At 34.8% G+C, this 15336-nt stretch overlaps 1 protein-coding gene across 1 annotated transcript in view; it reads left to right on the forward strand.

The window, feature by feature from the left end:
- Positions 1 to 15336, forward strand: part of LOC112976363 (lipopolysaccharide-responsive and beige-like anchor protein) — a gene marked incomplete at its 5' end in the record, with an annotated part of 360077 nt that overhangs the window by 244170 nt on the left and 100571 nt on the right. The window contains 2 exons of the mRNA XM_026087491.1: positions 464 to 604; positions 1808 to 1927. Of these exons, the coding sequence (XP_025943276.1) occupies positions 464 to 604; positions 1808 to 1927 (261 nt within the window). The remainder of the gene's footprint in view (positions 1 to 463; positions 605 to 1807; positions 1928 to 15336) is intronic.

The raw sequence follows: 15336 nt of genomic DNA on the forward strand, positions 1-15336 counted from the left end.
AAAATTCCAAGTACACTGTTGATATTCTTCTACCCTACCAGTGATTTTTTTTTTCTACCAAGATATCCAAAGTTTTTCTTGATTGTTGCTTACAACTCACTGGATAGTTTGTTCACACACATGCACACACACCAGTTAACATCTCTTTGTGCAAGACTCACTGCTGTGAAATAGTTTTCAGAGATTAACTTGAATCAGTAGTAAGCAGAAATTAAGCCTCTGTGGATGAAACAGAGGCTTGTATCCACTCACCTTTGTGTGCATCTGTAAGATCCTGGTTTGAAAGCCACAGGCCTATTCATCTGCTTACAAAATCCAGTGTCTGCTTTTGCAGAACGCCAAAACCAGTCTTTTCCATGCATGTTGATAGTTCTGGTTACGGAAAAGAGCAAGGGGAGTGTAACTAGGTAATAGGTGTTATTATCTTTATTTACTTACATATTTATTTTTACAAACCTTGCAGCCTATTGGAGCTTTGAACCCCAAGAGAGCAGCATTCTTTGCCGAGCGATATGAATCATGGGAAGATGATCAGGTTCCGAAGTTTCACTATGGCACACATTATTCAACTGCAAGTTTTGCGCTCATGTGGTTATTAAGAATTGTAAGTATATCTTTTAAAAATAGTTTTCTTTTAAATGATAATGAAAGCAACAAATAGTTAGGAATGAATTAACTGAAACCCAATGGCATAGAAGACTACTGAGATTTTCTAGTAACTGTAATCAGTAACTTAGTTTGATTTTCAAGGATAAATTTATTCCGAAGTTTGAGCAGAAGGTTTTAATTTTTATGGTACAGCTTTTTCAAATCAGTAAAGCTTTTCCTCCTTAAACTATGCTTTTTTAGTCAATGTTCTTATGTTACTTTAAACGTGGTTAACTTTCCTTCCTCATGTATTTTCTGAAAGGACATACACTGAACTTTTGTGGTTCTTACTGAATGTATTTAATTTTCACCTCCTAATGAGTTTAAATGAGTTGTTTTCTGATGATCCTGAAATTCTATAATATAAATAATTTATTTTTAAAGACCTGCTGCAGTTTATACAGAGGTAACATTGGAGAAGCTATATATTGATAATATATTGGTTAAACAGTGCATTTTTCTATAAAATTGAAAGGCAATTTATCTCCTAGAAAGTAATTTCTTTGGGAAGGCATTAGCAGCACGTCATTAATTAAAGCTTGTTAGAATGGTACAAGCATACATAAATCCTTGAAGTAATTTATAGTGCTTAGCTAATTTCAAGCAATTATCCACTAATATGTGCTTAAGTGTTCTTTAACTAAGAGGAGGCTTTTAAATCTTTCAAACATTTYTCTTTTCTAAAACATAAATTACATATTAAACGATAACAATCATAAAGCTATCGGTATCAAATACAACCTGTTTGCATTAATAGATTACCTTGAACAAAATAAAATGCATATTTTTTTTGTAACATGTTTAAAAAATCCAACATAAAAACACTGAGCTTTTCCATAATGTTTTTGAAAGTGGTTTTTGCCACAATTGACTGTAGCTTCTCCTCCAGCCTGCAAATGTTTTCTTTCATTTCTATTTACTTTTCTTTATCTGAATATCTGTGCTTGGAGTACAAATAAAATACATTTCTTGAACAAACAAACATTATTTTGTATTTCTCATTCTTGGATAATAGAATTAATCCTTTGCAATTAACTCTCTGTCTGCCAGAAGAATAGCATCATTAATAACCAAAATAAAAAAGAATAATAAATCCCTATTTTTTCTGAAATTCCTAAATAAATAGACTGCTGTTTTATTTATTTATTTTTATTTATAGGAGCCCTTTACAACACTTTTCCTGAATTTACAAGGTGGGAAGTTTGATCATGCAGATAGAACATTTTCATCTATTTCCAGAGCATGGCGCAATAGTCAGCGTGACACCTCTGATATCAAGGTAAAAACATTCCTGAAAGGCGTTAACATATTTCATACTTCATCTGTCTATATTGTAGCTGTGATTGTAGGACTACAGGTTGTGAAGAAGGGAAAGGAGGAGATGGGAACTATCCTGTCATTTAAGAAAAGATTCAAGGGAGATGACACACAGTTTTACTTCTGTTAGAATGTTTCAGTGAATTAGCTTTTGCAAAACCCTAGCAAATCTTTTTAGCCCTGAGACTCAAATAAGGCAGTATTCACTATAAAATCCTGTAGGTATGCTTCACTATCTTTTTGTTCCTCTGTGCAAATTTTAAGCCTCTGAAAAGTCAATAAAAACCATCATAGATTTTTAACCACTGAGTTTTAAGAATATTCTGTCCATGCATGCTTCTGCCCAGCTCAGATAAGAATTTCTATTGCATTTACAACTCCATATTGCTTTATGTTATTTTAGATCTGGGAATTCGACCTCATTTTTCTGTGCAATTTGAGCAATGGCCTCTCTTTCCTTAATTGACTATGACAAATGGAAGGAGGAAGTTGTGCTAATTTAAGTGCAGAAGGGGTAAAATCCAGTCTTATGGTGAGGAAAGAGTAGATAGGGAATAAGGAGCTGAGAGAGAGATCTGGAAGCAGTTTCCAGAAAGTTTGTGTATCAGGCAGAGAAATAAAGAGCTACAGGAAGCCAGTGATTGAGGAGACTAAGATGAGACAGAATTTAGGATGAAATTGAAGCTATCCCCCAGAGCACTGGACCTTGGAACTGGCGAGTGAACATGAAAAAGGTGGGAATAGAAGGTAGATCAATCTGGTAATTAGTCGTTGTATGGAAGGACACCTAGAATTAGGTGTTGGGTCAAGAAGGTAAGACAGGAGTGCATGGAAAGCCCAGGGGTAGTAGATTAGATAGGTAACCATCGAGGGAGAGAATGAGGTAGACTATTTAGAGGCTGTGATCTGAGGAGGATTTTGACACGCTGGAAGAACTGGGAAAGGAGAAAAGATTGAAGATGCACAGAAACATCTTTGTTGGAGATATCTGTATGCCCAATATTTCCCTACAGTTGTGAAAACCAAGTTTTCTGGTTCTTGCTGTTCTGCCCTGCCTGGCAACTGTTTGGGAAATCCATGGCTAAAGGGCCTCCAGATGCCTCCAGAAATTTTGTACATGCAGAATTGCAACATGTTAGCTTACTACTCCTTGAATGTATTTAGCTGATAAATGCATTAAAGGGCCTGAATAAAGCAGGCCATTATGTGCTTTTATAGTTAATGGCAACATCATGCTGCATACATGTTAGCAAAAAAGAGTCATTTGCTAACTAATTAACAAAACCAAATTAGATGTTGTTATTGGGATGAAATTAATGACAGAAGTGTGACCTAAATGATATGTTCTCTATTACTCTTTTCATGTCAAGAATGTGTGCAATAGGAGCTGTAATTTCCATGGGAGAAAATTTATGCCCTGCTAGAATTTTTGTTTAGTGAAAAAAATCTTTCCTTACCTATCTTGCAGTATGTATGTGCCCATATATATGTGTATTTGGGAAGGAAGGGGCAGGAGGAGAAAGGGGAGGGAATTAGATGAACACCAATACATCTGATTTTGATCCCGTAAGTCTTAGACTTAGTCCCTGTAATCTTAGAGTCTCACTTTTGCAGTCATTTGACAGTATTTCTTATGGCCTATCTGGAAAGGATGGAGTGCATGGCATTTGCTGCCAGCTTAGTGTTACCATATTGTAGTGAAGTGAATCTTATATACTGGTTCAAGGTCAAATTCTGACATTAATTCCTTATAATTCTCAATTAATTAAAATTAATTCCTTGTAAGTTTTGATTGGAAAGCTGCTTGCTGCAACACTAGAATCAAAGGGATGATCTCTATAAAATGAAGGAATGAAAAGAAAGCCTATAACAACTGTTGTCATCAATGGAATTCCTAACATAACTAAATAGTACATTAAATTGTGTACAGAAAAGCTATCTAGTTTGTAGCCACCTCCCTCTCAACAGATTAAAAAAAAGAGAAGTTATGTTGCAACCATCTGGTGTGGTAGAATACTACAAATATATGATAGCAAAATTTTTTTTTAAACTTTTATTTTTTAATAGATGGTCATTTGTTCTTATGCTTGATTCCAGAACTTGAAAGGTTGGCCTCCTTAAAATACTCACACTCTGCAAAAACTAATATACTAATACTCTTTGATTATTCAAAGGTTATTCAAAAGCCTCTAACATCTAGCTTATTCATTCTTTTCCCACTCTTTATTCATTTTTTTTCCACTCTTTTCTAACAGCTGCTTGTTCTTGCAGTCTTTGGACTATCTTAATTTGGTCCAAGATTTTATCCAAAGCTAGATGCAATTTTCCTCTTAGCTCTGTGTGTATAAGAATGTATTCTGTGAGCACAGCTCATGCCTGTCTGTGAGGGCTACACAACTGCATGCAAAATTAAGATATTGTCTCATGTCATTGTTAACAAAATGAGGTGCTTGAGGGGGAGGTTACTTTTTTCACAGAATTTTAATAAGAAATCTATTTTCTTGGATTTGTTTTAAGGAGATATTGTCATGTGTTACAATGTGGTCAATAAGTATTTTTATGGCTCTGTCTTGTGCATGTCTTATAATCCAACAGTAACTGAATGCAAATGGCATATGGGAACCAATGTTTTCTCTTAAGAACGATTTTTCTCTTAAAAACAATTTTCATTATTACATTTACTTGCAAATTATGCAGAGCTGACTTTATGAATAATAATATCAAGCAAGTAATATGAGCAACTAAGTAAAAAGTGACAATGCCCTTCCAGAAAGTCCTCATCCAGAGATCCCTACATTATGTTCTCACTTCCTCTACAGGAAAGAGTTTTCTGTCTTTAACAAAATGATGAGGTATTTCCTAAATGTTGTATTTGCAGCAGACCAATCAGTGTAATCAAGTGATGAAACATTTAAATGCACTAAAATAATTTTTTTTCTCTGTTTCTCATTTCATAAGTAGGATGCATGTTAGTTTTTGGGGTAATAGTTTTTTGGCAGATTCCTTAACTAAATTCTTCAGTCTTCTTGCTTCCATTTCCCATGTTTCAAGTGGGGATGATATATTGCTTTTGTGGCTAACTACTTACAGAGTAGCACAAAAAAGCTACTTGTGTTAAAGTATTATGACTTTCATTGTGACCACAGAAAAGATTACAGGTTCGTTTGAGCTTGAGCAGTATGCAATTAAGAAAAAATGTCTTAGTGTAGGACTTCATTATTAAACTATATATTTTTAGATAGATGTTTGTTCTGCTGTGGATGAGGATTGTGGCAAAAGTAAATGACACTGTCCAAACTTTATTTGAAATGTTCATCCAATTTTTAATTTGAACTTTGAATTTTTCTTGTGTGCTTTTTACAAGGTAGCTGACTCCTCCAAAGATGAATGCAGTCCTAGGTGTGATGGGTAGGCTGCCTCTTACCTAGGCATGAAAAACACTTGTCCCCTTTAAAGACCAGGTAGCAGCCTGTCCGCATTGTTCAACAGTAGATTGACTCTGGGAGTAGCCATCTGAGCAAGAAAATCATTTTAACAATAGAAGATATCTTCATAAGTGAGATGTGGAGAATAAAAATGATTTCATGAGGGTCACAGAGTTAGGTAAGGACTGGAGACAGGTTCAATGACCTGAGGGAGAACTCTTTGGAAAATATAGGTCAGGATGGATACAGAAATGACTTTGCTGTAGTATCTGACTGCTCATGCACTTCAGTCCATTGCAGATGCAGGGTAAAAAGCATTTATTTCTCAACAAGTGAAAGGGCTTTAAGCTTTACCTTGCATTTCTGATGAGCTGAGAAGATAAATGTAGTTGGCTATTATGACTGATTACATAATGTTAGTTTTTTGGCCGTAAGCTTTCTGGCTTCCTGTTGATACTTCTACAATTGATGAAAACCTAGCAGTTACTACATTGAATTGTAGAAATGCAAAGGATATAGGAAGCCGCTTTTAAGACCTTGAAAGCAGCAGGCCAAAGTAAATGGCATTATATCTTGATGCATTCAGGAGGGGCAAAGGAAGAAAATAGGAATTTGCTCCTATCCCAGCTGAGAAGTTCCTGAATATTTAGAACTACTGAGCTGATGGCTTACAGGAAATGATTTCTCGTTCCTTCCCATGTGAAGAGAATGAATATAAATTGTTGATGCTTGCTGTCCTAAGGATTGTTAATCTTAGTTGGAGGCATCATACATTACAAGAAGGACTAACATAAGCCAGCTTTGGGAGCAGCTCTTGTTAGCTGGTATCACACTTCAACAGAGAAAGCTAAAGCATATGTGTGGTCACAACCAATCTTTGTCAGTATCTTGTGAAAGCCTTGGATCGATGATCAAAGCAGGAAGCATGCTGCACTGCAGTATAACCTTTGGTTGAACCTTTCAAATTTTGATTTCAAGAGGTGATATGTTGCATAAAATTTAATTTCCTAGTTCCCTCCTCTCCATTTATTTAAACAATGCAAATTAAAACTCCTTTGGAAGTTTGCTAGTGTCTCACTACTACTCTGGGATTTTAATTTGCTAATCAGCTCAGCGCTGATGCCTTTAAAATATTAACCATGTGTTTTTAAGTTAAATCTTCTGTACTGAAGAGTATTAAACATATTTCAATTCTGTGAAAGTATCATTTAGTTCAGGGCAAGCATGATCATTAGCTCATTAAATAACTTTTTAAATTATACTGTTAGTTTAAATAATCCTGGTTAGTTTTGTTAGTGCTGTATAGAAGAGCAAACTTGGATAGCCTGGCAGTATTTAAGGGAAAATACTTTAGTTTGGGGATCATGCTAAGTTCCAGAATGCAGAAGTTAAGCCTGTTTGTTTGTTTTGTGTTGCCATTTTTCTTTGCTGAACGATTGGATAGGCACATATCTGTTCAGAGGCAGTTGTTTCTGGGTTGGTAGCTAACCTGTTGCAATAAATTGATTTGCCATTGTAATTACGACAGCATAATTGTTACCCTTGTTGCTGTTCACATTTATTTGCTTTTCCTTAAGTGCATTACTTTGCTGTTTGTTTGTATTTTTTAATACCATATATACAGTTTGTCAAGGTCATTTGGAATTCGTATCCTGTCCTCCAAACAACTATGTTCCCTTCTTAGTGTCATCTAGATTTTTTTTACTGCACCTTCTATGCCAAGTCATTAATGAGATTATTGACTAGTATTAGAAGCAGGGCAGACCCCATTACCATGTTCTCCCAGTTTGACAGTGAGCTATTGATAACTGCTCTTGGAATATGGATTTCCAACCAGGGTACTCCCACATTATTGTAACCTAATCTAAGCTCCATTCCTCCACTTTGCTTGTAAGAATGTCATGGGAGATTGTCTCAGAGGTCTTTCTCAAAAGTCAACTACATCATTCCTTTTGCTTTCACCACCCACTAAGACAGTTACCTTTTGAAAAGAAAAGTAGATTGGCTTAATATGATTGATTCTTGACCTATTTTAAGCAAGTTAAGGTGACTAGTATAGTGTTTCTCTTGCCTTTACCACTTTGTCTATATTTCCTTATTCCTATATTTATGGTTTATTTTGTGTGTGCGTGTGTGTGTGACTAGTTTTGTTCAAAACGAGGTGCCAGAACACCATAAACTTTTAGAAAACATCAGTTAAATCATTGTCCAAAATGGGGTCAAACAAGCTCCAGCATGCTGTTCTGTATTGTTCTATCAAAAATGGGTACTGATTTATGGAAACCAATCTTGTGATGTGACACACTTTAGCAATGGCTATTATAAGACTGGTATGATGGTACTGACTGTCTGAATTCATATCTGATATAGGTATCATCTTTTATCCTCAGACTCTCTGATAGCATAATTTTTAAGTGCAGAAATACTTTTTTGGCAAGTTAGCTGTATTATAAAACTGATTAGCATCACATTGTTTTGATCAGCTTTGCTTTGAAGCTAGTTTCATGTTTAAAGTGTCTTTGAATTGTAACAGTATTACACAATGTCTGCAATAATGTATGGGTTGTCTCAGGCTTCTAGGAGGGTACTCTAAGCATATTAATGTTATAAAGTTACGTTATAAGGTAATGTTACAAAGTTGGTATCTACTGTGTATAAATTAGTGGGAGAGAATGGTTTTGGCTAAGAGCTAGTCTTCAGGAGTGTCCCAGGAGGGCAGCAGACTATCTCAACAGCTTGGGAAGCCATACAGTGCTGAAAAGACTTTGTGATTTCCTTATGAATGGGGTGTTGAGACTATGAATTAATTTATTAGTTAAATGATAACCATTGACCTACAGTGTAGTTTCAAACAGTAGACTATAATAAATGCAGAACTCTGAAAGTAGCCCTCTGTCTTCTCAGTTTTCATCCATTTTCTAATCTTTGTCTGTAAGTCAGCTCTATACTAATGATTGAAGTTGACCCAGGACAAAAACTGTTTATAATCCAATCAACCAGGATGCTCCTATGCAAACTGATAGTGCCACCTTGGAATCAGATTTAGCTTGTGCTAAACCAAGGATTCTGCCAGCCATGGGATATTCGCAAAGTCCATTTGAAGCTATCATAAGTCTGTCTGTTATGTATGCTTTTTTTTTTTTTTTTTNTTTTTTTTTTTTTTTTTTTTTTTTTTTTTTTTTTTTTTTTTGTAGATTGCTCTTAAAAGGAATGAAGAAAACATTGGCTACAAGCATTTAACATTTAACAAGGTTTATTCTGTTTTGGTGCCATTGCTTCTTAATTAGATAGTTGTCTTAAAATAAAACTAGTGCATCTGAAATATTCAGTTACTGAAATATTTAAACTTAAAGGAATAGGCAGCAAAGTAAAAGCAAAATTAAATAATTTAATACATTGATCTTATTGGGCAGGTACTCAGATAATTATATAACATGCTAATGTACCTCAGTCCTTTATTGGTTTCTTAACTTTTCTTCCTTTCCAGTGCAGCTTTATTTTGGGCGAAAGGATGGCTTGAGAACTTTCAAAGCTTCTACAATTAAACATCATCCAGGCTAAAGCTTTACCCTTGAGATATTTAAGGCCTGTGCAAAACATTTATTTTGCAAAAAATGAATAAAGCCACTAAATTATGATAAAGAAATGATTTTCAGAAATAAAATATCCTGTAATGACGTCTTTTTCTCATTGCAAAGAAGCACATCAAGGGAAACTTTTGAGCACCCGGAGCAGCTTTCTATATGTGCGTTAAACCTGTTCATGTCTGTGGGCTCTGATATGTTTTATCCAAAGCAGTAGAAACTCTGTTCAGAAAATATTTGTTATGGTAGACAAATTAGACTTGTAACCAAATGTATATAAAATACATAACAAAACCAAAATACTGCTAACGTTATCTGCAGTTGTGGGTGTTGCTTAGTTTCTGTGACTGTTGTGTGCATTACCAAGTCATTACCAGGTCATGCGTATTCAATGTGGATTTATTCTTTCAAGCATGAGATTGGAATCAAGAAGACTTGAGAATCTTGACTCCAACTTGAACTTTTTTGGCAATAAACATTAGGTTGGGCATTGGACTAATTCTATTTACCTAATATCTCAGGTTTCATACCTTCGAAATAGGATATTGATACTTGTAAGTGATATAAAGGAAACAAAATCCTTCTCTGTGAGTATTGGAAGAGATAATGCTTTGTCTTGTATGGATTTGTTTCTTTATAATTGTTTGACTCTCTTGTCAAAGAAGTTGTAAGCCTCAACTGAAGCATTTCTCATAGACAGGACATTTGTTATAGTCTCTTGTCTGTGTAGCTTCTGTGGAGACTAATAAAATGTGAACTCATGCTGCACTTACTAGGTTCCTCAAGGCACATATAACGGCTCTACCTGACTGCTTATTTTTAATGAACTTGTGGGAGCTTAATTATCTCTGTAGCCCTCTGTAAAAATTGGTTGGAATTGACCAAAAACTTGTTTTGGGGGGAAGTGGAGGTTGCTGCAGATAGGCCAGTGAGCACGCCTAGACAGCAGGATTGTATCTGACTGGTTCAAAGCCGTGTTATGCAGTATGTTTAAATCTTGGTAGTAGAGGCAGGAAACTCTAGAGTTCCAAGTGGCTCAAACATTCAGAAACTAAAGGACAAATTTGAAATTCTTTTAAAAAAAAACAGTTGAAGCTTTGGAAAATGGCAGCTCATCTTTATTGAAACACGCTGCCTAACACAAGCATGCCTAAGACACCCTGTAACTTGATAAGCTTTTCTACATATGCTTCATATTGTTTTATACTTCTCCGTCTAATAGATGGAGTTTCAAAAATTACCAGGAATAAAGCTGCTGCCAAACTTGCAATATTACCTTTGTATAAGGTAAATTTCATGTCATGTCCGCAGCAAGGCAAAAGAAGTCCAAGAGCAATTACTAGCAAAATTCAGAAATAGATACTTAGTAATTCAGATTTTTAACCAGAAACTGTATGTCTGATGTAGCAAAACTTTTAACATTTAGGATGCAGATTTTGATTCTCAGGAAAGATAAGCTTTTCTGTAAAATTGTGCCAAGATCCATAACAGGAAAATACTTCTTTGAGTAAAAAATTCCACATTCAGTCAGACTCATGTGTGGTAGTCTGTGGAAATGGCAGCAGTTAAAAATACAGACATCTGAGCTCATGGATCAGAAAGTTCCATCTAATATCTGTGGTCTGCTTGTTTTATACCTAACCATATTCATACTGAAAACAAAATAAAAACTTTGAATATCTGCTCCAAGCTTTTCCTGGAGCTGTTGAAATAATGAACTTCAAATAAGATATGGATAAATTTACTGAAGGCCAGAGGAGAATGACCAGAAATGTATAAAATGAGACCAGTGATAAAAAGTCAAAAGTTTTAGGTTGCTTGCTTTGGCAAAAAGTAGAATGAGGGGAGAAATGAAAAGCACTTTGACGCTGACAGGTCTAATGCTTTTTACCTGGTGGGGATTTCAGCTGGCAGGCACGATGCACTTCATTTCTGGTGTACACTTCTTGTTGCAGTGTGTCGTGGTGCCAGGCTTGGTGCTGGCATGTGTGATGTCCATCCTTAGTGCAGGAGGGGAATAATAGCCAGACAATGCTAGTGGGGATGGACCCCAGTGTCCCCAAGGCAGAAACTCTCTCTGCACATTTGTATGTATGAAAAGAGGCAACTGCTCCTTGTATTCAGTCTGAATAGGACAAGAAGTGGGCTCAAACTGCAGCAAACATGAACAAGATATTAGGAAGATCTTTTGAATGTAAGGACAGTTGAACACTACAAAGTTGTAGAGTCCCCATCAATGAAGGTTTTAAAAGAACAAGGTGGAGAAACATCTTTCAAAAATACTTAATTATAGTTGCCTCAGGACAGAAAGATGGACAAGATGACTCTGAAGGTCTCTTTTAACCCTTTCTATGATTCAGTAGAGTCCATTTATTTTTTTTCCATTTTTTGTATTTCTGATGCAAGTTCATTTCAACTCTTTCGCATTCCCTATTGGGTTGATTCTCATTAGGAATTATGGTGTGGGAATTTCTTTCTTTTTTTTTTTTATTTAAGGTTTTTAGCTTTTTTGATAGCATAAGAAATACAGAGGTTGGGAACATGTTTATCTGAGATTCTGTTCGCTGGCCATCTTGGCCAGCCAATTGCAAGGCAGAACAACCGTCGTCTTTCAGGAGAAGACCATGAGACAATTACTCAGACTAACCAAAGAGTACTGTTGGTTGACAAAGTTGCCTATATAATTCCACATGTGAAGCTGGTTTCACTCTGATGCTGCATTAATTAATTTGGAAATAATTTTAGCTCATATTCTATGTATCTTCCTAATTACGGGAAGTAAACATTACCTGAATTTGTAGGAAGGTATAGATTTAGGAGTTAAAGTCAAAATTTCAGGTTTTATTTGCCTGGTGTCAGCTACTTCTACTCATGCATGTGATATCAATCCCACTTCTACTGCTTAGAGAGGTTTTTCCTGTTTTATCTTTTATGCTAATTTTGCTTAACTGTCTTTTTATTGGTTTTAGACCACCTTTCCTGTAGTTTGCAGGTATTAACCTCTGAAAATGTTTATGTAAATTTTCCTTTTGTTTTACTTCCCTTTGAGAGGAAGTTTCCTAGACTGCTTACTACACAAGTAACCTGACTCATTTCATCCAGAAGAATATTATGCAAAAATCAACATCAGTGATTTATTTTAATAATTTTGAGGAAAGGAATGCAGTTATATATAAAACCTGTATTTTTGACTAGCAGGTTTTAAAGGATTTTAATGATGCATTTTTAATGCAATAATTATTGATTTACTGAAATCTACTTATTGATCAATAATGAATCAACTACTAATTGTGATTGTAATAAATTTAATCTACTAATTAAGTAGATTAATTAAACATCTGGGTTTGTATAATTTTCTCTGCTTAACTGTAAATTATTGAAGATTTTAATTTTTTTCCTAAACTAGGAGATATTTGACAAATTATCTAGCAATCTTAGTAAGAAATTTAACAGGATCAGAGAATGACAATTTAATTTCTTTGTTAATTCAATTTAGAATTTGAATGGAAACCTACTGAAGTATTTTTTATAAGCAGGGAGAATTTCAGGCAATTTCATGAGGGCATTCTTTGAGAAAAAACACGCACAGAGCAGATGGAGGGAAACTTATGGGTACTTAGAAATTGTACTTCCCTGCAATCAGGAAAGTGATTACATTGAATTGGAGTGAAAAAAATGAAGTTTGAACTAGTTTAGTGTATTAGTATATATTTTGTGAATGCCATTTAAGTCCTGTAACAGAGGAAATGAAGTGCAGCAATATGAATAAAGGCCTAGACTTCTAGCATGCATTTTTATTATTCTGTTTGACAGGTTATGTATAGGCTTAATATTGCTTAATGTGATTGTCAAATAATTTAGTTTGAAAATCTGATATCTTTTAAATGTTTTAATATGGTTAGGGAATCTATCTCACTGATTCTAGACACCTTTGCAGATCATATAACTCTACTTCAAAATGTATGTCTATTATCCTCAAACCATAAGAAAAGAATAAAATAATCTTTCATTACATTTAAGAGACAGACTCTCTTGTGTAGATTTTTTTATGCTTGGTGACAAACATGAAAATAAATTACTAGTGTTAAACTGACATTCTGTTGATTTAACTTTTTTTTTTTTTTTTAATCTTTCTACTGAGGTTTCCTTAGGAATCATTGTTTCCATGTGGTAGAGGACATTTTTCATTAAAGAAAAAATATATTCTAATTATATGCAGAATTTTATAATCATTTGAATAAAAAATTTTGGCATGGTAAGCTTTATCTTTTATATTTTAAGGAAGACAAGTATAATTGCTGTGTATTAGATTCATATTGATATTCACCATGAGCTCTTTCAACAGTTCTGATGAAATCCAAAGCATGGCAGAAGGAGTGAGGTATTGCTCGTCATAAGGATGTCTAGCTCTACTCTGGATAAGTGCTGAATTCCAACAGAGAAATTTCTGAAACTAATTTTCAACATGATTATGTTAAAGCAATAGCTTCAACAAATCATACAGATGTTTTCATTTTTCCGTGAAATCTTATAAACAAAATAAATGTGGGCCAATTCTACAGTTTCTGTACATGTGCTGAATACATAAAACTTCAGAAGGGATGCAGTAGTATTAGGAAAAGAATGAAGGCAACCAAAATGGTTAGTCAGAAGGGAAAGAATCTAAATTGACTGGGTTTCTTTAGCTTGCAAAAGAGACAAGTGAGAAGGAATATGATACAGGCCTATAATATCCTGAAGGGCCTGTAGAAGAGTGAATAGGTATTACTATTTTCTCTTTTTCACAATATGGGGACTAGAATCATCCACTGAAACCATTAGGAAGCAGATTTAAAATAACCAAAGGGAAAAACCCCTTTGTACACAAAGTAAAATTACACTGTGGAACAACCCATTCTTAATGATTTGAAAAACCAGAAAGACAAAGTAATTCAAAATCAGCTAACTGCTGATAGAATCTATCCATGCAAAGACTGTATTTGCGATGGGTTAGTCTGCCACTAGCTTGTCACTGTTTTAGACACGATACCAGATGATCCTTCAGTCTGGCCCCTCAAGGCTGGTCTTGCATTTTCATGTGGTATTCTTGTGAAACCATAGGCAAGCCCTTCTTCCCTCCTAAAAACAAACAAAAATGCATTAATTAATCTTTTTAACACTCTCAGGTGTCCTGAGTTTTCTCCAAAAAATTCCATCAGTGGAGCTACCCGAGTAAGCAACTGCTGCCTTTGTCTAAGCTTGTGATGTGCTTATTTTAAGAAAAAAGTTAGTTTCAGTATTACTTGTATTTAGAGGGTTTTCTTTAATAAATAAATGACAAGATGCCACAAATAGAGTTGAGAAGGACTCTTAAGTACTGCAATCAGCAAATATGTGAAGAATATTTGTAAACTTCATAAAACTGTAAATATTCTATAATCAGGGTTATTCATTGGTTTTAGGAGAAACTGTTGGCCTTTAACTTATGTACTCATTTTCACCCATGTAAAGACACTGAAAATTGGCATTAAATGCTATTCAACTGGAATGGTGCAGTGTATCTACTTGTACTCTGTTTTCCCTGATGTAAATGCTAGCACATGGTCAAGATAACAGAATCAGATAGTAGAGGAGCTCCTTCGATAAAAGTGTATCAGGATAATGAGAGTGGAGAGCTTTCTGAAAGTTTCTGTGGTAATGAAATAATGTTTTATGAAAGGTTTCTAATAGGGAAGCTAACAGAAGTTACTGATGATTTTTAAGTTACTAGTCAGCATATTGTTTCTGCGTAATCTAATGAAAACAGTGTGTGTTCTAGAAAGCCAAATGTTTTCTGATCTTGAAAGAAACTAATGAATAGCTGTACATATAAATATATAAAAATACAAAACCATCAGTAACACATGTAATGAGCTTATGTTTTAAGTATTCAGAACCATGGTACGGTCTCATATTTGTGGTGTAAGCTGCTATTGAATTAATAGTGCAGTGTCTCTGGTTTTCCTTTGCTAGTTTCTATCTGTGATGATAAAAGCTACTGAGACTTCAGTGTTAGAATACTTTCTTATAAACATTTATCCTTGCTACAATCTTGTTCTTTCACTTATCAAATTAAATAGTTTCAAATCTCTTTTTATCAAGTACTTGTCAAGCATTTAGTACAGAAGCACATTTTTACTCTGCCTAGTTAATTAAGGTGACTGTAAACAAAAAGATGTACAATTCAAAGCTAAGCAGTGTTTCACACAAGGATGGAGGTGATAATAGCTTAATTCCTGCTTGATCTTTCCTGTCTTTGCCCTGACTACTTCAGATTGACCTTGTCCGCAATCTGATGACCTCCCTATTGCACTCAGCCATTTGGAAAGCTGCTCATGCCATAG

This window comes from Apteryx rowi, unplaced genomic scaffold, assembly GCF_003343035.1.
Source record: "Apteryx rowi isolate R43461 unplaced genomic scaffold, aptRow1 scaffold_72, whole genome shotgun sequence".
Lineage (NCBI taxonomy): Eukaryota > Metazoa > Chordata > Aves > Apterygiformes > Apterygidae > Apteryx > Apteryx rowi.